Raw genomic sequence first — 26,188 nt, forward strand, 5'->3', positions numbered from 1 at the left:
TTTCAGGGTTTGTAGATGTCAGCTTTTAATTTGCTGCCGTTTATTTGGATCGCTTATCCAAGGTCTACAAATTATGGCAAGGCCGCCCAAAAATTACGGCAAGGCCACCCAATCAATTCTAAGTAGTTTGGCCCCACAAACTAACAATTTTTAAAATGAAGGAGATAGGCTGATTCTTTATGGTATCGAATCCCCTTAAGACTTTAAGAATATATAATCTTAAGAAGAAAACTTTGTCCATATCACAGGCGATACTAGTTAGACTCAAGCTCTACTTAGGATTTTAAGTTTATGTTCTGGAAAAGTCAATTTTGCAGTAACAAAATGGGATTTCTGGGTGAGTAATTAATAAATCTTGGAAATAAATTAATAAATGTTCCCAGAAACCATTTCACGCTTGATCTCCATCTCTATTCCGCAATTTTAATTTTTGAAAAGTTTGCTTATGATGATCTGATGATTTCAAACGATATTTATGATCTTTTTATGGATTGCATAATAGCCTAGTGGGAAAGGACTTTTGTTTAATGTGAAAGGACTTTCTAACTGTCAAAGTTTATACTTGGCGTAAATAATATGAACTAAATTATGCCTGACCTGGATAGTAACGTAGAAAAAAGACCTCAGCACAGAAAATTACGTACGCAGCCGAATCAACCCATTTAGTTGGTCTCTATAACCTTAAATAGAAAAACAAAAATAAGTACTATTTCAAATGCTATTTTATTTTTATTATATGTATTTTTTATTTATACCTTTATCTGTAGAGACAAAGTGATCAAACTACCAGCCTTCAAAATTCTAGTTATTTTTGCACCAGCAACTTATACGCTTCTTGGTTTTAGAAAAGCAGCGAAAATAGCAACGTTAGCGCTTTCCCTTAATAAAATAAAATATTGCCTTACCTACCAAAAAATTACTTACTGAAAGGAAGTTTCAGTTGAACTATGTCCCTAATCCCCCAAAGTAACGCAACTAGACTAATACTATTTCGTTTTTGTTAAAAGCAGCACTTTTTCCAAGACTAAAAAAGCTCTACCGGAACTGTTCTAGAACAAGAGGGTCCATCTTAACGATATCCCGGAAACTGTGGAGTGCATAATACAAATACTGCCGTTTATTAGCACCTCCTCCCTGCTCTACTTTAAAATAATTTTAAACATACTGTCATCGACATAATATTCCAGACCCCATTAATATCTGTCTATAAGAGCTCAAAACAAAATGTACTTTAAATTTTCCTGGAAGTGATATATGCTAGATTTTCAAGCTATTTCTACCATTCTTTGTTCAAAGGGAAGCGATGAAGCAAAAGAATGGATCACGTCAGCTCCGTCTATTTATGATCCAAACAGAATCTTTTTCTTTACTGCAAAGCTTTTATGTCAAGTAAGGAAATAAGGCTGGGACAATTTGGCTTTGGACCAGGTAAATGGACGTGGAAAAAATTTCCCTTGTCTCCTTCAGCTATTTGCTACCATTATCAAATGCCAAAATTCTTGGCTTTTGGCTATTAAGCAAATTAGTGTAATTTAGATCCTCTCTTAAAGGGTTATCGGATATGTTAATTATCCTATCAAGACGAAAGAGTAATTAACTAAATGAATAAAATGTAATAAAATAATGAACATTATATATATGTATATATATATATATATATATATATATATATATATATATATATATATATATATATATATATATATATATATATATATATATATATATATATATATATATATATATATATATATATATATATATATATATATATACATTCTCGAAAACAGCTCCATATTTTTTTTGGAAAATTGGTATCTTGGGATGTTCTCGCATAGAGACACGATCTAGTTCATGATCAGTACGATCTAGATCAGTACATTATATAAGCATTTCTTATGACATAATATATGGCATCAAATAAGTATTTTCTTATATGATGTCATGCATAGCATAAATAAGATTGTTGAGTTTCGAACGCAACAGTTATTTATATAATATATAAATATTAAAACGAAATTTTGCAATTACAGTTTTACTATAAATGATCATTCTTTGGAACCAACATCTGAACTATCAAACGTGATAAGATGTGTAATTTGACAACCTGGACCATCAATTGAGACAACACCAATACAGACAGCTAAAGCGAAGACCTTTACTAAGTTGTCGGAAGTAATCAAAATCCAAAAACGTGTCAAGAATGAAAATAAAGAGCAAAGACATGGGCGGTTAGAAGATATTTGGAAACAACAATTAGAGCGCGTTAAAAATGAAAATGAAGGACAAAGACATAAGCGGTTAGAAGACATACGACACCAAACAAGTGAGGGAGTCAAAAATGAAAATGAAGAGCAGCGAGTCAATGAACATCAACCTGGACAGTGAGAACCAAAACGTGTCAAAATTGAAAATGATAGCGATGATGATTGTGTTTGGGATTTTGACATAAATAAGGTCATCAGTGCCTACCATACCTTTTTAAAAAAAAAAAAAAAAAAAGAAGATTCGGCGATACGTATTTCATAATGACGAAAGATAATCCGAGGTGTAACGAAGCAAACAAATTGAAAATGATAGCGATGATGATTGGGTTTTGGATTTTGACATGGATAAGGTCATCAATGCTACACCTTTGAAAATCAGAAATATGAACTAGATAATTTGCTTGAAGAAAAATAGGTGTTCGTCTCGTCAGAAAAATTTAAACAAACAAAGGTTTGGCAATGCATAATTCATAATAATAAAAGACATGCCGAGGCAAAAGATCATGCTCTCGTCCCACCAACTGAACAATTAAAAGAAACATAGTTAGTCGTCAATGCCTTCCATACCTTGTAAAATGAAAAACAGGGACAGATAATAGGATTGGTAAAATCAAGTTCATCAGGGAATGATGGAATTAATCTGAAAAAGTTCAAGCATACTATTGTATATATATTGTCTTGTATTGTTTATTTGATAAACCTTCCTTTGAAGAAAGATGAATTTCTTACTCGGCTGAAAGAAGCTAAAGTTATTCCGCTTCATAAAGGGGGTTCAAAGACTGATCCGTCTTATTGGAGGCCAATTTCAATATTGCCCCTATTTGCTAAGCTGTGTGAAAAAGTGATGCATCGACGACTTTATAACCATCTTACTACTTACAGTTTTCTTAGTGATACCCAGTTTGGATTCAGGAAAAACCACTCTGCAATACATGTAGTCCATCACCTAACAGATTTCATTAATGGTGCTTTCGAAAAAAGTGTACTGGTACTTTCAGTATTTATAGACTTTAGAAAGGCTTTTGACACGGTGGTTCATAAAATTTTATTGTGTAGGCTAAGCCGTTTAGGGATCCAAGGGGTTATTCTGAAATGGTTTGAGTCTTATCTTAACCAGCATATTATTCGAGTCTGTATTTCGAAGTTCTATTTCAAAAACTTTTATCGTTAATTCTGGTGTGCCTCAGGGTTCCATGCTTGGCAACTTCTTTATCTAATTTACGTTGATACCATGCATTTTTAAACATCAGATGCACTGATAACGTCTTTTGGTGATGACACGGTGTTTACAATTAATGCTACTTGTCTGAACCAGTTAATTGAGAAGACAAATAAGGCCCTCGCTGAAACGATAAGTTTTACAAATTCTTTTTATTTGGCAGTGAATATTTCAAAAACAAATTTCAAGATATTCTCTAGCAATGGGCTTTCATGTGTTTTAGATAAAAACATTGTTTTTAATGGTTAATTTTTAAAGCATGTAAATGATGCTAAATACTTTGGGTTTAGTCTTGATTTTAATTCAAGTTGGAAATACCATTGTGCTCTTGCGGCAGTTAAGATTTTAAAGGGGATGGGTGTGATAAGGTGACTAAAAAACCAAATACCGTCAAATGTTTTACTTTTAGCATATCATTCTATTGTTAGCCCTTATTTATCGTATGAGTCAAAAGTAGATTAGATTGAAGAGTCAAGAGTAGATTGAAGTAGATTGCAGCTCAAGAGTAGTTTGAAGCGTTTCCTTTTGGTTTATAATTTGAATGATTAGAAATTTGAATTGGAATAATGTTTGGTATGAAAATTGTTTGGTCAGACTAAGGTCGCATTTTCACGAAATTACCCAGCCAAAGCGCACGGAGTCGGCTCTATAGCCTAGCTGATACTTATTGATTTTGTCATAGTTGATTTAGTTAGAAGTATCTCATTTTCTTTTTCTTCTTTACCTCTTTTTTTTTTTTTTTTTTTTTTTTTTTTTTTTTTTTTTTTTTTAGTGGATGTTGTAAGGATGATGAGTGATATTTCTCACTTGCGATTTCTAGAGTGTAATCCTTTTAGAGTAGGAGATGTTCTTTATGTTGATTTAATTCAAATGCTGATTTTTCTCCGCAAAGAGATAGTTGTTATGTGGATGTAGAGCTTTATAATAATGGATTTGCAGCCATCGTAAACAAACCTTCGCGTTTTTTTAGATGGCTGCTGTAAATTTGTTTGTATTTTTTATGTTAAATAAATTAATTTGAATTTAAAAAAAAAGATAAATCATTGGAAGAAAAAGAAGTTTTTGTCCCACCACCTGAACAATTTAAAGAAACAAAGGTTTGGCGATGCGTCTTTCATAATGAAAAAAGAAAAGCCGAGGCAAAAGTTAAAGGTCCAATAAAAAAAATGAATTTTAAAAAGGCACAACTTCTAATTTAAGGTTATTTGGACGTCATGACATCAAGAAAAGGCTCAAATTGTCTGCATTTAGGAAACAATCGACAGTGAGAATCTATATACAGAAGCCTGTCGCGTGCCCCATACCTTTGTTTTTTTTTAAAACTAAGGTTCGGCGATACGTATTTCATATTGACGAAAGATAAGCCGAAGTGTAATGAACCAAACAAATTGAAAATGTTAGCGATGATGATTGTATTTGGATTTTGACATGGATAAGGTCATCAATACCTACCATACTTTTGAAAATCAAAAATATGGACTGGATAAATCGTTGGAAGAGAAAGAAGTCTTTGTCCCACCACCTGAACAATTGAAAGAAACAAAGGTGGTCGTCAATGCCTTCCATACCTTTGAAAATAAAAAACCTGGACTAGATAAATAGTTGGAAGAAAAAGAAGTTTTGTCCCACCACCTGAACAATTGAAAGAAACAAAGGTTAGACGATATGTCTTTAATAATGACAAAATACAAGCCGAGGCAACAGTTTAAGGTTCAATGAAAAAAATGTAATTTTACAAAGGCACCACTTCTAATTTAAGGTCCATTTGGACGTCATGACATCAAGAAAAGGCTCAAATTGTATGTGTTTAGAATATAAGCGACAGTGAGAATCTATATATAGAAGCCTGCCACGTGCCGAGTGCCGCGGCCCGGTGGGGAAGCCGCTGGGCTCCCGGTACTATATATATACACATTCAACACCCTCTCAACAAATCGAAGTGGTCCTCGAAAGTAATTCCGAAGTCCATTGGTGCCGATATTTCGCTATGCTGAAGCACTATTAACATGTGGTAGGTATCGCAGTATCGAAACTTTCCAGCATTTAATCATTCCGAGGCTCTTCAAGGCTCCACTATCGGGAGAATACAACCAAAGGAACTTCTTTTTCCGGTTCATTTTTAGATGGAAATTACAATATCAGCTATATCCTTTGAAAAGAAATATAGACAACACAGTCCTGTAGTAAATAGTTGAGATGAGTAACACGTGAACCCGACAAGTTGATGTGCCGATAACCTGTTGTATTTTATGGTATTTTATTGTTGTAACATGTTCAGAATGCATACAGGACAGATATACATTCATTTTTGTTTTATAGATAGATGAATTCATATGACAGAAAATATAGGCAGACTGTGACGAATGGAACTCGAATTCAATTAACAATTTTACTTCATTTTCACGGTAAAATATATTTCCATCTAACTACCTTAAGTGGTGTAGCTCGGGGAGGGGTAAGGACAGACGGCTGACTCCGGGCGCAGGCTCTAAAGGGACACAGAACTGAGTTTTTTTGTTAATACTTTGATCTTTTTATATTGTGGTAGTGATGGTGGGAGGGGGAGGAAAGGGGGTCAAAAAATCGACATTATCCCCGGGCGCTAAAAACATAGCTACGCCTCTGCCTATCTTTCTTAATATAATCTGTATAATGCTTGTAACTCCCAGCCAATCACTAATCTAAAAACTATCGCCTGAGGTTATACAGCAGGTACCTAAAGCATCTTCAACGAGACAACCAATGGACCTAGACCGCAGAATGTATCCCATAATACAAAAAGTGTAGTTTTTTTTTATGTTTGGACCCAGAAAAAAGCGAGTAGTTCCTAATACATATATATATTGCATATATTCGATAAGCTTCATGGAAACGTTATCAATTTAATAGGCAGTTCTATAGCCACAACATGTTTTGTCGCGTGGCTTGGGGATCCAACTAAATTTTGGAAAAGCTGTCTTTCCTTTTTTTTTTATTTTATATTTTCATATTTCATATTGTCTTTCATATTGGGGAGAGGCGTAAGGAAATTTAGAGTTAGTTTTTGAGGGAAGGGGGTATAAATTTTCCCAATCCTAAGAAAGAAGTATATGCCACATTATTTTTCTGTCTATCTATATTTGACATACCTCTAGCCCGTCCAAAACGGACTGTCCTTCCACAGGCTGTAGTTTAGCACCCGTTCCAGGCAATAGCGTGTTGAATATTGAACCAAAGTCTTTATTTACTTTTTCCCAGGCTTGTTGGAGAACTTGTTTTTTCTTCTCATCTAGCTGAAGGATAACGTCCTGAATTTTTGCTTTGTCTGCTTCTACAATCCTCTTCTTACGTATAAGGTCACAATACTGTAAAAAAATATTACTAAAATAAATTTTGAATATTTCATTCTGTTGATTCTTGTAGAGAATTAGTAGCGAGTCCTCCAAAATAAATTTTTGAAATAGCCTTTAAAAACCACTGCTTGACATGGGAAAACTTTTTTTGAACAGAAAATCGTTGTTTAATCATGCAAAACCACATCATGAAAGCGAAATTAAGAAGAAAGAAGATTTGGGTCTACTGATTTTGGTCTACTGTTGGAGACCATCCAAAGACAACCGAAATCATTTCTATTTTTTTTACTTTTATTGTGGATTTATAACCGAACAATTTACGAAATGACGACAAGACAAATAGAGCTAAGAACGAAATACGAATCGAAATGAAATCGAACGAAATACGAATCAAAATACGAATCGAACTATTACGAAATGGTAATAGTTTACAAACAAACACAATATCAATTCTCTTTTTTATATCAATTCTCAAAAAACATTATATCAATTCTCTTTGTAAAGATCCAGTAATTCTAACTCCCTGCTTTTTTATTGACATACGGCACAGGTAAGTTGTGGAGGGATTATTAACGTTTGATTCATTAAGGACTACAAAATATTTTGGAATTTAACTAATTAGTTCTGCTTATTTATTTTAATAGTTCAACGTGGCACCGCTGACGGAAATGTCTTACTGCCCTTAAAGCTTCATAGCTTTGAAACAACCAAAAGAAAAATCTTAGAAAATCGCCGGTATGAACAAAGCTAACATGGGAAATAAGAACGAAATACGAATCAATAAAAAATAAAAGTCATACTAGCCAATGTGTCGTTAACTTCGATGACGGCGGTGAAATCAGAGGCCCTTTTTTCAACAGCTTGAAAAAAGTTTGTAATCTTGTAATTCACTGATGTACACCTATTACTGTGCCACAATGGAGTATTAATAGAACTTGAAACACACATAGATTATTCGACATTACAGGGAGCCTCATCTCCACCCCCGCCACCCACCCTCATTGCGCATGACCTTTTAAGACATTTAGGCAAAAACTCAAGCTCATTCCAGAATCAATAAGCCCATTCCAGTGATTTCATTCTTGAGCTTGTGAAAAGATTAAATAATAATAAAAAAAAAAATTTCAACTGAAAGTAAGGAACGACGTTAAAACTTAAAACGAACAGAAGTTATTCCGTATATGAAAGGGGCCGTCCCCTCCTCAACGCCTCGCTCTTTACGCTAAAGTTTTTCATTGTTAAAAAAAAGAGTTGTGAGAAAGTAAAAATTTAGCGTAAAGAGGAAGGTGTTGAGGAGGGGACAGCCCCTTTCATATACGGAATAACTCCTGTTCGTTTTAAGTTTTAACGTCGTTCCTTACTTTCAGTTAAAAAAAACTTGTTTTTTTTATTTAATTTTTGAACGTTTTTGAATTAATGCAGGGTTTGATTTTGGTTCACCGTACATGAATAATTAAAACAAAATTTTCATATTAATTTTACTTTTATTTGGTTAAATGGCTTTCTCGAAAGTTGTTTAATTTTATTTACGAACGTTTTTATTAGTAATAAATGTACGTAACTTACGAATTAACTTACGTAACGAACTTCTATATTCATATATTTTTAATACATATATTAGGGGGTATTATAACCCCCTAGTCAATACCTCGCTATTTAAGCTAAATTTCAAATTTTGTTCCAATTCTTTAAAAATGACCCCCTAATCACAATGGCCGTTATTTAGAATAAATAGCTCTTATGAAAGTACTAAAAAATCTTTGTTTTAAAGAGCGAGGTATTGACTAGGGGGTGAACCCAATCATATACGTAATATTTTCTGTTCGTTTTAAGTTGTGATAATGCTCCTTACTTTCAGTTGAAAAACTTTTTTTTTTAAATATTTAATTTCTGATCTTTTTTAAATAATGCTGGAAAATCCGCCCCCCCCCCCTTCATAACAATTTCCCTTCCCCCATGAAAACTTTCTTCATGGAAAGATCCTCCTACATAACCCCCAACCGACCCACCCACCAACCCCCCAACTACCAGAAGAAATCCCCCTCTGAAAACGTCTGTATACTTCCCAATAATCAATACTATATGTTAACATTGGGTAAAGTTCATAGCTTTCAGCCCTCCTCCCAGGGACTTCGGGGGATAAAGTCATCCAGAAGGAAATAGTTATTATATTTTCGACCATGCGTAACAAAATGGCTATCTCAAAATTTTGATCGGGTGACTTTGAGAAAAAATGAGCGTGGGAGGGGGCCTAGTTACCCTCCTTTTTTTGGTCACTTAAAAAGGGCACTAGAACGTTTGATTTCCGTTCCAATGAGCCCTCCCACGATATTCTAGGACCACTGGGTCGATACGTTCACCCCTGGGGAAAAAAAATAAAAAAAAACAAATAAACACCCATCCGTGATCTTTCTTCCGGCAAAAAAAAAATGCAAAATTCCACATTTTTGTAGATATGAGCTTGAAACCTCTACAGTAGGGGGCAAGGCCGTATCCAGGGGAGGGGTTACCCGGTTTGAACCCCCCCCCCCCGAAATTTTTGACCGACTCGAAAAAAAGTCGAAAATTAGTAAAACCTAGGTAAAAATCAGTAAAATTAGTCGAAAACTGAGTCAAAAATTAGTAACCCCCCCCCAAAAGTCAAAAATTAGTAAAACCCCCCCTGAACAAAAATCCTGGATACGGCCCTGGTAGGGGGTCTCTGATACGCTGAATATGATGGCGTGATTTTCATTGAGGTTCTATAGCTTTTAGGGGGTATTTCCCCTTTTATTCTAAAATCCGTCAAATTTTCTCAGGCGCGTAACTTTTGATGGGTAGTACTGAACTTGACGCATCCGTGATCTTTCGTCTGGCAAAAATACAAAATTCCACATTTTTGCAGATAGGAGCTTGAAACCTTTAAAGTAGGGTTCGCTGATACACTGAATATGATGGTGTGATTTTCATTAAGATTCTATGACTTTTAAGGGGTGTTTCCCCTTTTTTTGAAAATAAGGCAAATTTTCTCAGGCTCGTAACTTTTGATGGGTAAGACTAAACGTGATGACTTATATATTTAAAATCAGCATTAAAATCTGATTCTTTTGATGCATCTATTGGTATCCAAAACCCGTTTTCTAGAGTTTCGGTTACCATTGAGCCGGGTCGCTCCTTACTTACAGTTCGTTACCACGAACTGTTTGAATAAAAAACTCAATAACATTGTTCTTGTGTCAAGCTATTTGTTATTGAACTATTAGGAGAATAGAAGGTAAATTGTTAGATAGGTAAATAGTTAGAAGGTAAATTAGTTAAAAAGAGTTCCTTTTAATTAAGATGGGAAGCGTGTAATACTTATAAAAGTGATAATAGTAATGATAAAGAATTGACATGGAGAGTCGTCAGCGAACGATGCAACATTAAAGCAACGAAGCAACATTAAAATTTAAAACGAACAGAAATTGTTCCGTGTACGAGGCAGGCTGCCCAATGATCCACCCCGGTCTTTACAATGAAGTTTCATAATGCTTTACTAAATTTAATTAAAAAAAATTTTTTTAACTGAAAGTAAGGAGCGACATTAAAACTTAAAACGAACAGCAATTATTCCGTATATGAAAGGGGTTTATTGATATATGTCAGATATACTGTGAAACAACAATTTCTGCTCGTTTTCAGTTTCAACTTCGCTCTTTCAACTTTGGCTTTAATCTTAGGTAAGACACACTTTGTCTTAGAAAAGACTAACAAACTTTTACTCTTGGAGAAGAAAAGTCGAAAAAGACAAAAGAATCGTTTTCAAAATGAACTAAAAAGTTGAGATTTCTTTTTCCCGAGAATATTTGAATATAATTGAAAATGATGGACACAAAAGAGATTGGGCATTACCAAACTTAATCATTTAACTCGTTTTCCTCAAATCAACGACTTTTTTTCATTTGTGCATTTATAACTTAGATCAAATTATTATCTCTGTTTTAAGTAAAGCCTAATCCGTTTTGTCTCCCTCAGTTTACTTATATAGGCCTACATAGATTCTCAGGAAAATATTATTTTCTACTTTTTAGTCCATTTTGAAAACGAGTTTTTTTTGTTTTTTTTTTTTTAAGTAGAGGCTAAACCAAAAAGGTGAAAAATCGTGGGACACCATTGCAATTCAAGCAATTGAGACAAGTCCATGGTAGTTGGCACGGACCAATTCAATGGACGCCCTGACGAAGGAAGGACCCAGCCTCTTGGGGTCCATGATAAGAAATGGAGTTCCCTCGACCGGGGGACATAAATACAGGCGAAGGAGGAAGAAGGTCCATTGGATGCACACTGTATAGAGCCCACTGGTATGTGCACGTCCCGTCAGTTTGCAAACTTTCCTCCAGCAATGGGTCGAATTGTATGGCACTGCAGTATACTATAGTAGGAGGATCCTCTATAGGAGGACAAATGCGAAAAGGTGGAAGATCCAGACATAGACCACGGCCTCTGCGAGTTGACGGAGAGGAGTGACTCACCGCCGTCAACGAATTAGCCAAGAAACCTACTCCTTTCAAATATGAACGTGACCAGAAAATCCGAAGATCAAAGTGCTATCGCGTCTGGGGTTACCGGCGACCCTTGTTGGAATGATGCCAAATCTGGTACGAGGTTCGGGTAGCCGACAACCCTTTTTGGAATATTCACCGGCAGGGTGTCAAAATTTTGAGATAGCTACTTTGTTCAGCGTAGTTGATTTCCAGATAGAAAATATGTTTTTGAGGGGGACACTCCCCCACAACCCTTGGGGCAAGGGTTGTAAGTTATGCCCTGGGGGCATATAAGATTTTTATAGAAGACGTTGTCGTAGAAACTTCAAAAAAGGCTCATTCGATTGGAAATTCAAAGACTAGTGCCCTTTTTAATAGTTGAAAATGATTGGAGGGCAACCACCACCACCCCCCCACGTCCGTCATTCCCCCAAACACATCCAACCGAAATTTTGAGATAGCCATTTTGTTCAGCGTAGTTGATTTCCACATAGAAAATATGTTTTTGAGGAGGACACTCCCCCAAAACCCTCGGGGCAAGGGTTGTAAGTTCTGACCTGGGGCATATAAGGTTTTCATTTAAGGCGTTGTCGTAGAAACTTAAAAAAAGGCTCATTTGATTGTAAATTAAAAGACTAGTGCCCATTTTAATCGTCGAAAGTGATTGGAGGGCAACTACCAACCCCCCCCCCCCCCCGCACACACGCCCGTCATTCCCCCACACATCCAATCAAAATTTTTGAGATAGCCATTTTGTTCAGCGTAGTTGATTTCCAGATAGAAAATATGTTTTTGCGGAAGACAATCCCCCATAATATATATATGTATATATATATATATATATATATATATATATATATATATATATATATATATATATATATATATATATATATATATATATATATATATATATATATATATAGGGGAGACCGGCCCACGATCGGCACGGCCCACGTTCAACGGACAAAGCAACTAATCTCAATTTAAAAACAGATGAAGACTTCTGGTAGAATGCAAAAGATCTGCCAGATGGGAATTTATGTTCTTAAAATGACTGCCCTTGGTTGACAATTTTACCAAAAATATCAGACTGGATCGTGTTTTATGGTGAGTAAATCCTGAATTTTGTCCAAGTTTTGTCTGGTGCTCTACGCCTAGCTACAAATACTTGATAGGACATAAACTCACGTTGTATTCTCTGATTAACTGGATTAACCAGGACTCATATGAGTCCTGGTTGAACTTCCTTGAAGTAATGATATTAGGGCTGTTTTAAAACTTTTTTAAACAGTTTTAATGATTGAATTTTAATGTAAGTTTCTTTTATAGTGTTTTTATTCTCTTCGTCTGTTTTGCTGAGGACAGCCCTTGGATATAGAGTCGAAATATTCATTTAAAGTTGCGTTCCACTATCTTGTATAAAAAATTTCCCTGTTGTTCTTCTTATTTGTTTATGATGGAAAGGCAGTGTGGTCTTCGTTGCTATTTGTATATATATATATATATATATATATATATATATATATATATATATATATATATATATATATATATATATATTTATATATATATATATATATATATTTTTGTGTATATATATATATATATATATATATATATATATATATATATATATATATATATATATATATATATATATATATATATATATATATATATATATATATATATATATATATATATATATATATATATATATATATATATATATATATATATATATATATATATATATATATATATATATATATATATATATATATATATATATTGGTTTTTGTGCATCCGCGATTTGCAAAAAATCTAAAAAATTGCTGGTTCGTTTTGTTTTTTGAGTGAATGAATTGTTTTCTTTTCTCTCTCAGTTGTTCGCTAGGATCCGTCGATGGCAGTTCATAGTTTTTTGGATTTTCTGCAAATCGCGAATACTGGCGAATAACTCGCTTTTATGGTTGTTAGGTATTTGGTTTTAATTCTTTTAATTTTTTGGCTTTTATTGATTTTATTCATCTTTTAAATTTTTGGTTTTTTCTTTGGTGTTTTTGGTTCTTTTCACATTGACTTTCCGCGTTTGTTTTTGGATACATTATTTCGTTTCGCGCTGAAGAAGAGAGGCGTTTGTCCTCTCGAAATATTCGCTTTGTTGTGTTTTTTTCAGTACTTTCATTTGGCCTGTAAAAACCCCATTTTTGCTCGTTTTTCTTTCTTTATGGTGTATATATATATATATATATATATATATATATATATATATATATATATATATATATATATATATATATATATATATATATATATATATATATATATATATATATATATATATATATATATATATATATATATATATATATATATATATATATATATATATATATATATATATATATATATATATATATATATATATATATATATATATATATATATATATATATATATATATATATATATATATATATATATATATATATATATATATATACATTCAGATAATTTCCAATGATTTTTTTTTTATTTCATCTATCTCTCCGTAGAATCAATTTCCATCCAAAAGCAATTCCAAATATGTATTTATAGCGTAATTTAGCATGATATCGATTAAAGTCATAGCAAGGAGGCAATCTGAACATTCAGACATGAACGGAATATACGTCAATAGTTGCTAATCAACAGAACAATTTAAATTCACCGGGGTTTCCCTAATTAATTATAATTCCTTTCAATGTACAAGATGAGTTCAGTTTAGTTCCCAACAAATTAACCAGCACAAGAACAAATACAATTGCCAAAGAAGGAATCATTACATGAAGGCTGGATTCATGAACGCATCCAGGGGGAGGGGGTTTCAGGGTCCCCTCCCCTCCTGAAATCCTAATTTTTCAAGCACTTATGGACACTTCTTTTTCTAATTATCTAATAAAATTTGTTTTTTGATGATTCCCTCACCCCAAACAAATTCCTGCGTATCCTGTGACACCCCAATATTTCAGAATGGGGGCCAAATTACATAACGCGCTAAAAATAGGGAAATTATTTCAACAGACAAAATAACCAAGAGTAATCACCCATAGGAGGTTGCCTAGGGGTGTCGACCTCCCCCCACCCCGCCATCTAGACGTAAAAAGTCCATTTCTAGTTAATAACTGTTCAAAAACAGTAACTTGACAGCGTCCTTGGCAACCTACCAAAACTTTGAGGAATGTCAACAAAATACTTCACTTCTTTTTCCCTTGTCAAACAGTTCGGGGTAACGAACTGGTAAGTAAGGAGCGACCCGGCTCAATAGTAACCGAAACGGAATTTTGATACCAATAGATACATCAAAAGAATCAGATTTTAGTGCTGATTTCAAATATATAAGTTTTGTCAAGTTTAGTCCTACCCATCAAAAGTTGCGCATCTGAGAAAATTTGCCTGATTTTCGAAGAAAGGGGGAAACACCCCCTAAAAGTCATAGAACCTTAATGAAAATCACATCATCAGATTCAGCGTATCAGAGAACCCTACTGTAGAGGTTTCAAGTTCCTATCTGCAAAAATGTGGAATTTTGTATTTTTTGCCAGAAGAAAGACCACGGATGCGTGATTGTTTTTTTTTCCATGGGTGATCGTATCGACCCATTGGCCCTAGAATTATCGTGGGAGGATTCATTCAAACGAAATTAAAATTTCAAGGGACCTTTTTAAGTGACCAAAAATGGAAGGCAACTAGGCCCCCTCCCAGACTCATTTTTACCCCAAAGTCACCCGATCAAAATTTTGAGTTAGTATTGGTTATTGTGAAGTATACAGACGTTTTCAGGGGGTATTTCTCCTGGTTGTGTGTGTGTGGGGGGGGGGGGGGTTATGTGGGAGGATCTTTCCATGGAGGAAGATATCATAGAGGAAGGGATAATGCTATGAAGGGGGCGCCGGATTTCCCAGCATTATTAAAAAAAAACGATCAGAAATGAAATAAAAAAAAGTTTTTCAACTGAAAGTAAGGAACAACATAAAACTTAAAACGAACAGAAACTATTAAGTAAATGTTTGGGCCCGCACCCTAGTCAATACCTCGCTCTTTAAGCTAAAGATTTTTTAGTACTTTCATAAGAGCTATTTATTCTAATTAGCGGCCTTTGTGATTAAGGGGTCATTTTTTAAGAAGTGGAACAAAATTCGAACTTTCGCGTAAAGAGCGAGGTACCGACTAGGGGGCGAATCCCCTAATATACGTATTAAAAATATACGAATATAGAAGTTCGTTACGTAAGTTAATTCGTAAGTTACATATAATTATTACTAATAAAAACGTTCGTAAACAAAATTAAGCAACTTTCGAGAAAGTCATTTCACCAAATAAAAGTAAAATGAATATGCAAATTTTGTTGTAATTATTCATGTACGGTGAGCCAAAATAAAAACATGTATTAATTCAAAAATGTTCAAAAATTAAATTAAAAAAACAAATTTTTTTAACTGAAAACTAAGGAGCGACATTAAAACTTAAAACGAACAGAAATTTTTCCGTATATGAAAGGGGCTGTCCCCTCCTCAACGCCTCGCTCTTTACGCTAAAGTTTTTTATTGTTAAAAAAAAAAATTGTGAGAAAGAGTCTAACTTTAGCGTAAATAGCGAGGCATTGACGAGGGGACAGCCCCTTTCACATACGGAATAATTTCTGTTCGTTTTAAGTTTTAATGTCGCTCCTTACTTTCAGTTAAGAAAAATTTATTTTTTATTTAATCTTCTTAAAGTGCGATTACAAGTATTAGTTATATCTTTCTTTGTTTTATTGACTGAAAATAAAAGGATTTTCTCAAAATAGGGAAATAATTTGAAATCTAATCCTTTTTACTGTTAGCTCGTATATGACTTGGGACGTTCTTTTCTTCCGAAATGTCTTTGAACAAATTAAAACCGAAAAATGAGAATGATCAAAAGTTAGATTACAACAAGATGCCTGATGAATAACGATTGAATTGTTGATTACTTCCTGCTAAAGTTTTTACGTGGAATCGAAGTTCATATCGGTCCTTCTTTTGTAGTCCCTAGTTGCAAAGCTACAAATAAGACAAATTGGAACTACTTTTTTGGTGTCTAAGGGGAAGATTCTTATATGGGACCGAGATTCACTCGGTGAAAGGAAAGCCGGGTCCAAAATAACAATATGTCGAGTTGATTACTATCAGAGGCAACGCTGTAGCGTTGCCTCTGATATAGTAAAGGCCATACGGCTCCAATGTTTTTTTTTGTTTGTTTTTTTCCCCAGAGACACTTCATATGGAAAGGGTTGTCGTAGAAACTTCAAAGTGGGCTCATTCGATTGGAAATCAAGAGTTCTAGTGCCCCTTTTAAAAGTCAAAAGTGATCGGAGGGCACCTAGTCGCCCCCCCCCCCGCGCCCGTCATTCCCCCAAACACATCCAATCAAAATTTTAAGATAGCCATTTTGTTCAGCGTAGTTGATTTCCAGATAGAAAGTATATTTTTGAGGAGGACACTCCCCCATAACCCTTGTGGCAAGGGTTTTAAGTTATGCCCTGGGGGCATATAAGGTTTTTAAAGAAGGCTTTGTCATAGAGAATTCAAAAAAGGCTCATTCGATAAAAAATTCAAAGGGCTAGTGCCCTTTTTAATAGTTGAAAGTCACCGAGGGGCAACTACCCCCCCCCCAAGCCCAACAGTCACAGCAATACCTACCCTCAATATTTGGAGATATGCATTTTTTTCATCGTAGTTGATTTCAAGATAGAAAATATGTTTTTGAGGAGGACAATCCTCCACAACCCACAGGGCAAGTGTTTTAAGTTATGCCCTGAGGGCAGATAAGGTTTTTATAGAAGTCTTTGTCGTATAAACTTCAAACAAAGGCTCATTTGACTAGAAATTCAAAGGGCTATTGCACTTTTTAATAGTCAAAAGTGATTGGAGGGCAACTAACCCACCCACCCCCCCCGCCCATCATTACCCCAAACACATCCAATCAAAATTTTGAGATTGCCATTTTGTTCAGCGTAGTTGATCTCCAGATAGAAAATATGTTTTTGAGGAGGACACTCTCCCACAACTCTTAGGGAAAGGGTTTTAAGTTATGCCCTGGGGGCATATAAGGTTTTTATAGAAGGTGTTGTCGTAGAAACTTCAAAAAATACTCATTTGATTGGAAATTCAAAGGGCTAGTGCCCTTTTTAATAGTCAAAAGTGATTGGAGGACAACTAGTCCCCCCGCCCCCCACGTCCATCATTCCCCCAAACACATCCGATCAAGATTTCGAGATAGCCATTTTATTATACGTAGTTTTAAGTTCTGGAAATTAGGTCTTTGAGGATGACAACTGCCCCACAGCTCTCAGGGCGAGAGTTGTAAGTTATGCCCTGGGGGCATATAACGTTTTGTATAGACAACATTGTCTTAGAAACTTCAGACAGGGCTCATTCGATTGGAAATTTAATGGCTAGTTCCCTTTTTAATAGTTGAAAGTGATTTTAAGGCAACTGACACCCCTTCTACGGCCACCATTTCCCCAAACACATCCAATCGAAATTTTGATATAGCCATTTTGTTCAACATAGTTGAAAGTTCTGGAAATTATATGTTTGAGCAGAACACTCCCCCCACAGTCTTCAGGGCAAGGGTTATAAGTTAGGCCCTGGGGGCATATATGGTTCTTATGGAAGGAATGCTCGTATAAACTTCAGAGAGGACTCATTTGATTGGAAATTGAAATTTCTAGTTCACTTTTTAAGTGTCAAATGACATTGGAGGGTAACCAACTCCCCCCCTCCCCCAAATCCTTTTTTCGCAAATGTATCCTATGAAAATTTTAAGATAGCTATTTTGTTAAAAATAGTTCAAAGATCATATAACAAAAAATACGGTGTCGACACAACCCACCAGGAGCAGGCGTTGTAAGTTATGCCCTGGGGGCATAAATGGGTCTTATGAAAGGAATGCTCGTATTAACTTCAAAGAGGGATAATTTGATTGGAAATTGAAATTTCTAGTTCACTTTTTAAAAGTGAAAAGAGATTGGAGGGCACCTAGCCCCCCCCCCCCTCCACGCCCTTTTTTCCTCAAACCCATCAGATAAGACCTTTGAGATAGTTTTTTTTTTAATAGTTCAAAGACCATATAAAGAAAATTCAGGGGTCAACACAGCCCCCCAGGGCCCGAGGGCAGGTGTTGTAACTTGTATGTTATGCTTTGGGGGAATATATGGTTCTTACTGAAGGGATGCTCGTAAAAAATTCAGAGATGGCTCATTTGATTGGAAATTTTAAGTTCTAGTTCAGTTTTTTAGAGTAAAAAGAGATTGGAGGGCAACTAGCCCCCCCCCCCACCCAAACGCCCCTTTTCCCCCAAATGTATCCAATAAAAATTTTGAGACAACCGTTAAGTTAAAAATTGGTCAAAAGTCAGATAACAAAAACTCAGGGGTCGTCACAATCCCCCAGGGCCCGAGGGCAGGTATTGTAAGTTATGCCCTTGGGCATATATTGTTCGTATGAAAGGGATGCTCGTAAAAACTTCAGAGAGGGCTCATTTGATTGGATATTGGAATTCCGAGCTAAATTTTTAATTGTCAAAAGAGATCCAAGGGCCGTTAGCCCCCCCCCTCTCTCCACGTCTTCTTTTTCAAAACCCACGTGATGAAAATTTTGAGATAAGTAGCCTTTTAAAAATAGTTCCATGGACAGTTGAGAAAAATTATAGTGTTAGTAGAACCCCCCAGGGCCAAAAGGAAGGTATTCTAAGTTATGCCCTGAGGGCATGTATGGTTCTGATGAAAGGGATGCTCGCATAAACTTCATAGAGGGCTCATTTGATTGGGAATTGAAAGTTCTAGTTCACTTTTTAAGAGTCAAGAGAGTTAAACTATCCCCCCATGCTCTTTTTCCCCCAAACCTGTCCGCTACAAGTTTTGAGATAGCCAGTCTTTTGGAAATTGTTCAAAAATGAGATAACAAAAACACGCCCCAGAGCCAGGGGGATGGACGTTGTAAGTGTTGTCCTGGGGGCGTATATGGTTCTTATGAAAGGGATACTCGTATAGACTTCAGAGGGGGCTTATTTGATTGGAAATGGAAAGTTCTAGTTCAATTTTTAAGAGTCTAAAGATATGAGAGGGCAACTAGCCCCCCCCCCACACACCCTTTTTTCCCCAAGCCCATCCGATAAAATTTTTATAATACCCATTTCATTAAAAATAGTTGAAAGGTCAGATAAGAAAAATCCCTGTGTCGACGGAACCCGCCAGGACCCGGAGGCAGGCATTATGAGTAACGCTCTAGGGGAATATATATTTCTTATGGAAGGGATGCTGGTATAAACTTCGGAGGGGGCTTACTTGATTGGAACTTGAAAGTTCTTGATAACTTTTTAAGAGTCAAAAGAGATCAGAGGGCAACAAGCCCCCCTCCTCCATGCCCTAAATGCATCAGATAAAAATTTTGAGACAGACATTTTGTTAAAAATAGTTCAAAGTTCTGATAACAAAAAACTCGGTGTCAACACAGCCCCCCAGGACCCGGGGGTAGGCGTTATAAATTATGCCCTAGGGACATATATGGTTGTAATGGAAGGGATGCTCGTATAAACTTCCTAGAGGGCTCATTTGATTGGAAATTGAAAGTCGTAATTCACTTTTTAAGAGTCAAAAGTGATTGGAGGGCAGCTAGCCTCCCTCCACAATCCATTTATTTTTTTCCCAGGGGCACTTCATATACAAGGGTTCGTTGTATAAACTTCAAAGGGGGCTCATTTGATTGTAGCTTAAGAGGTCTAGTGCCCTTTTTAAGAGTCAAAAGTGATCAGAGGGCAACTGCCCCCCCCCCAATTTGAGGTAGCCATTTTGTTAAAAATGGTTCAAAGATCATATAACAAAAACTCCTTTACATATGGTCATTTCGTTATAAATAGTTCAAAGGTTAGATAAGAAAAAATCCTGTGTCGACACTGCCCCCCCTCCTCCCCCAGGGCCGGCGTTGTAAGTATTGCTCTGGGGGCATATATTGTTCTTATGGAAGTTATGCTCGTATAAACTTCAGAGAGGGTTCATTTGAATGGAAATTAAACGTTGTAGTTCATTTTCTCAGAGTGAAAAAAGATCGGAGGGCAACTAGCCCCTCCCGCCCTAAACGCTTTTGGGTGTATCGGATGGATAAACCAATCTGATAAAAATTTCAGGTGATCATTTTGTTAAAAATAGTTTAACCATCAGATATTAAAACTCCAGGTTCGACACAACCCCCCAGGGCCCAGGGACAGGCGTTGTGAGTTATACTCAGGGGATATATATGGTTCTTATAGAAGGGATACTCATATAAACTTAAAGAGGGCTCATTTGATTGAAAATAGAAAGTTCTAGTTCACTTTTAAAGAGTCAAAACAGACCGAAGCTTAATGTAGTCCCCCCACGCCACTTTTCCCCAAACCCATCCGATAAAAATTTTGAGATAGCAATTTTGTGAAAAATAGTTCAACATCAGATAATAAAAAGTCCGAGGTTGACACAGACCCATTTTTTCTCTTTGATATTGTTACTTTGATATCAGTTTTAATACTTGGATGAATATTTAATTTTTTTTTTAAGTTGGATTTTGAAATAAAGAATTTTTAAGAACTTAAAATTTTTTGCAGTCAAAAACGAACAAAAATTAATAAATCTTACTGAAAAAAAAATAAAAAAACTAAACTAAAAAAAAATAATCTTAAAGCGAGTAATGCTTAGATTGAATATGAAAATCAAGCTTAAAACGAAAAAAAAATATTTTCCTATTGAAGTATAAATGAAACTTAAAACGAACAGAAATTAAATAAACAATCAATACAAACAAACATACAATAGACCAATGAAAACCAATTTTCTGACAAATATTTTCTTTTGTACTTAATATTGAAAATAAACATTAAAATTATAGTAATATTTTGAACTGATGAGCTTTCAGCAATTAATATCATTATACATCAAATATTCAGTTTAATTTATTAGCTCTTTTTAAAGTTGTTCAAGACGAATATAGTTATCTACAAACAAGTGATTGGATAATGTGTCCTTTCCTAACTGTAAATAAAAACCAAAAGCTTACTGCATCATTGGCGCTTAACCGAAAACAGATTATATTACAAATATTTTCTTTTCCAGTTCTTACAGCATTGAAAATAAAAATACAGTTACAGTGAAATAAATTCTTGAACTGATGGATCTTTCAACGAGTAAATCATTATACATCAAATATTCAATTTGATATTGTTTATACTTTACAAGATTGTTCAAGACGCATATAGTTTTCAGTAAAGCTCCAATGACGCAGCAGGTTTTAGACTCTTACAGTGAGAGAAGGAGGTCATACCCAAACTCTTGTTTGTAGTGATTTTTGTTCGTTTCAAGCTTCATTTGCATATTCATTTCAGGCTTCATTCGTTTTAAGATTTATTTATTCTTTTATATTAATATCTATTCTATGTTTGTTTGCATTGATTGTTTATTTAATTTCTGTTCGTTTTAAGTTTCATTTATACTTCAATAGGAATTTTTTTTTTCGTTTTAAACTTGATTTTCATATGCAATCAAAGCATTACTCGCTTTAAGATTTATTTATTAATTTATATCATTACTTGTTGTATATTTTTGCTATGATTGTTTATTTAATTTCTGTTCGTTTTGGGTTTCTTTTATTCTTTAATAGTAATTTCTGGTCGTTTTGAGTTTGAATTTTAAAAGGTATTTATATCTGCTGAGCTTAAGTTTAAATGGCCTTTACTTTTCTTTGAAAAACTTATTTTTCGGAGTTTTTTTTTTAATTAATTTACCTAAATGCCTAAGCTCCAACTGATCACTCTCTTGCTCTTGTCGTTCTAAGTCAATTGACCTGTTCTGTTACATAGCATTAAGCAAGGTGGCAAATTAATTAAGCGATTGCTGCTCACAAATTTGATTAGCCCATGACGGAATGTTTAAGAATAGGAAGTAATTGCTATTCACTCATCCTTGTACAGAGAATACCGTGTAAATTTGTCAACAAATCAATTGAATTTTGTAACTCCTCCTGCTTATGCTGAAGGGGTCAGCCTACAGGGGTCTCAAGTTTCAGTCTGCAAACGATTTATGAAAAATATTAAGGCGCTTGCAGGGGGAAACGAATTTGCCCAAAGTCATGACCTAACTAGATCATTCTTTGACACGGAAAATGGCAGTAGCCTATACCAATTTTTAGAGAAATTGTTGTGCCATTTTCAAGAACAATATTAACATGTATATACAATTATTAATCGTTAAATACGATTAATTAACAGTTTGTTGTTATTTTTAATGTTCATTGTTTTTGTCCAATTTTGTCCACATTTCAATGTGAATCTCTAGGGTTTTTCATTAGGTCGGGTCTCCTCTAGCAGTTACTTAGGCACTATTGCTATTATTTCGTACCGCTACTATATACCTATATAATCGGTAAGTGTCTGTTACTCCCAGCCGATCACTAATTTTCAGCTTCGGAAACAATTGTGTGATGTTATAGACTGAGTGCCTGAATTGCAGTCGGTGGGTTTAGTTAAAAATAGTAACGAATTTTATGTGTTGTTTGGGCAAGTAGCCCTACCCCGTTTTGTCTCAAGCCTAGGGGATTGCGTTTGAATTTTTAGGACATTTGCTTCTCTTGTTTATTGGGGAAGGGGGGGGGGTTAAAAGTTCCGAGCCTGAGAAAAATTGAGTGATTTTCGAAGCAGGGAGGAAACTACCCTAAAAAGTCAAGGAATGTTAATGAAACTCGCAAAATCAGATTCAGCGTATCTGAGAACCCTACTGTAGAGGTTTCAAGTTTTTTTTTTTCCCAGGGGTGATCGTAACGAACCAATGGTCTTATAAGTTCGGGAGAGGGGTCGACAGAACAGAAATCATAAGTTCTACTGCTAGTTTTCAGCTAAAAGAGAATAGAGCATGATTGACAAACCCTCCCACGCCCCTTTTTACCAAAGTTATTCGATGAAAATCTTCACATATCCATTTTGTTCAGCATAGTTGAAAGGTCCAGTCCATTGTCACAAAAGATATGTTTTCTATTTTTTGTTCTTTCAGCGATAAATATATATAATATAGTTTCATTTTTGATGACTATCCTAGGGATTGGATCTTTTGGATGGCTGGTCTAAGGATTGGGGAGTTTTTTCCCTCACGGATGATCTCTTAATCTCAGACATTGAACAGTACAGTGCTGGATCCAGACCTTGCGAGGCCCTTATGAGAGAACTGAATGGTGGGTCTCAAAAAAGAGAAAAATTTTGGCTCCCTTATTTTAATTGATTTTTTTAATTTCAGGGTGTCCTTGCTTAAAGCGAAGGCTGTATTTTAAGTTTTGTGAATTATTTGCTAATGGAAATGGTCTGAGCATTTCAATAATTTTTCCAACGAAAATAGGCCCCTTAAGCTTGAGGTTATTGTACTTGAACAAATTTTGAAAACTTTTCGAACGTCTTTGAAAATCTCATGCTTCTCTATATCACACTGCCTTTCCAATAGAAACAAATGAAAAGAAAAACAATATGGAAAAAGAAGCCCCTCCACCCTGCAGACATCTCTGAAAAAAGCACACATAGAAGAGTAAAACATGAGTAAAAGAAAAAGATCCTCCAGAATTATTGATGTCGCACAAGGCGTCAACGTCAACCCGACGTTTCAGCTGCTGGATCTTTTTTACAGGAGGAAGTAGCTAGCCGGTAGCCCAATCTTGTGGCAGCTGGGATTGAACCCAGTGCCCCATATTACCATGTGTAGGTCAAGTTGCTGTGCCACCACAGCATAAAGCAGAGTAGAAATTTCAAAAGTGTTTATTGCATAAAACCGATAGAAAAAAAGTTCTAATCGTGAGTCTGATTATTTATTCGGATAGTGGATTGTTGAGTTTTTTGTCAGAAATATGTTTGAGCTTTGTTTCTACTACTCTTGACGCAAGCAAATAAAAGTCTTTGTTTGACATCTTTGTAATTCAAACGGCGTTCTAACACATAATTTCTAACATCAATTCTGATGGCGTGCGATTCATCCGAGAATTTTCTTTGCTTTGGCTTAATTAAGTTGGTCTTGGGGTTCGGGAAATGGTTTAGAATCGAGATCATTTTGAACGTCTTGAGATTTTGTTAAAGATTGATTTTCATTGTCTTCACTCACTGATTTTCATAGATCGTTCTGGGCACAAATAGCATTCTTGTTGGAAAGTAATTTTGCATATTGGGCCTAACCCCATCCCAGATTGTTAAATTTTTCACTTTTTTCATATAAATCCAGTTTTTTTTTTTTTTTTTTTTGTGTTGTTTTTTTTTCATGTTTTGTGAATCCTATTCAGAAACGTGTCACAGTTACAAGCGAAATCGCTTATTTTGATTTCATTAAATATATCTTTGCATTAATCAGTACATTATAAAATGAGTTAATTTTTTACGGTCTGAAAGATCGATTTGTTTCGGCTTGACTTTGTTATATTGATTACTGTAGACATATCTGGATATTAAATTCAAAAAACGAGTTTTTTCAACTGAAGTAGTAAAGCCCCAATGCATTGAAAACCTACAAAAAAACCTACATGAATATGCGTGTAGTTTAACCGGTACATTGGGTTACCAGGGCCAGTTACCTATTATTGTGACACCCATTTTTTGGAGGTCAAACTCATGGATACATGTTTATTTATTTTTTTTTTTAAACTGGTATTTTTTCAATGAAGCCCATAGCACTTTGCAGAAACCCGTGAATGTAGGACTGAAAGTCCATTCGTAGTATATCTGAATCCAATTACTAATCAAGTTAGTGTGACCGCCATTTTTTGATCTGGTTAAGTGGGTATAATCTGGTTTGGTTCGTTATTGCGAGAGGCTTACTCAATTTACATCTTAGTGTTAACTGGGCGATCTAATTGCGTAGGTACTAAAGGAACATTTGAAGGTGGAGAAAAAAAGGGGGTAATTAGTGATTGGATAATTTTAACAAGAAATGACCGAAAAGTGTTTTGGAGGAGATGGAATGAATGTGTACTGTATAATACACAAGTGATGATTTGCACAGTGTTGTCAATTTTAAATAGTTTAGAAATAAAAAAAATTAACATGAAATGGCTGAAAAGTGTTTTGAGGGAGTTGAGTTGCACGAGGGTTGACTTGCACGAGGGTTCAGTTACATGCAGATTCAGTTACACGAGGATTAGTTAAATGGGGTCGAGTAGCACGGAGGTTCAGTTGTACGGGGTTTCGGTTATACAGGGGTTCAGTTACATGGGGGGTACAGTTGCACGGGGGGTATCTGCTATAAAAAACACTTCTTTCTAAACAAATACGAACATTTTGAAAAGCAGACAAAAAATTGCACACTATAATCAGAATTATTTGATTAACATTTAAAAAGGGCTAATGAGATATGTGATCTGTATAATACACAAGTGATGTTTGATAAGTATTGTTAATTTAAAATAGGATCTAACGTTCCCTTCGTTCCCCCATTTCTGAGGGCAGGGAGGGGAGGGGTCAATTTTGGAGGGAAAGCATCTGCATCAAGGGGAAGGCTCAGAGACCCTTCGTTCCCACATTTCCGAGGGCAGGGGAGGGGGAGAAGGTGATAGTATTCTAATACAATAATTCAAGCATAATATAATTTATGCTCCTAGTGGAAGCTCGTAAAACCCTTCCCTCTCCCCGCAATAGGATTATTGCCTGGCTGTACCTTTAAATACAGAGAATTAATGTGATATTATTCCGATACAATTATTCAAGCATAATAGAATTGATGCTCCTAGTGGAAGCTCGTAAAGCCCTTCCCCCTCTCCCGCGCTAGTATTATTGCCTTGCTATGACAATGGATATTACCTCTAAATACAG

At 35.2% G+C, this 26,188-nt stretch overlaps 1 protein-coding gene across 1 annotated transcript in view; it reads right to left on the reverse strand.

The window, feature by feature from the left end:
* SMC2 (structural maintenance of chromosomes 2) overlaps positions 1 to 26,188 on the reverse strand; it is a 213,143-nt gene that overhangs the window by 64,297 nt on the left and 122,658 nt on the right. Inside the window, exon 13 of the mRNA XM_089089305.1 lies at positions 6,615 to 6,830. Coding sequence (XP_088945431.1) covers positions 6,615 to 6,830 — 216 coding nt within the window. The remainder of the gene's footprint in view (positions 1 to 6,614; positions 6,831 to 26,188) is intronic.

This window comes from Artemia sp. Qi Xiang Cuo, chromosome 5, assembly GCF_049724085.1.
Source record: "Artemia sp. Qi Xiang Cuo chromosome 5, ASM4972408v1, whole genome shotgun sequence".
NCBI classification, from domain to species: Eukaryota; Metazoa; Arthropoda; class Branchiopoda; order Anostraca; family Artemiidae; genus Artemia; species Artemia sp. Qi Xiang Cuo.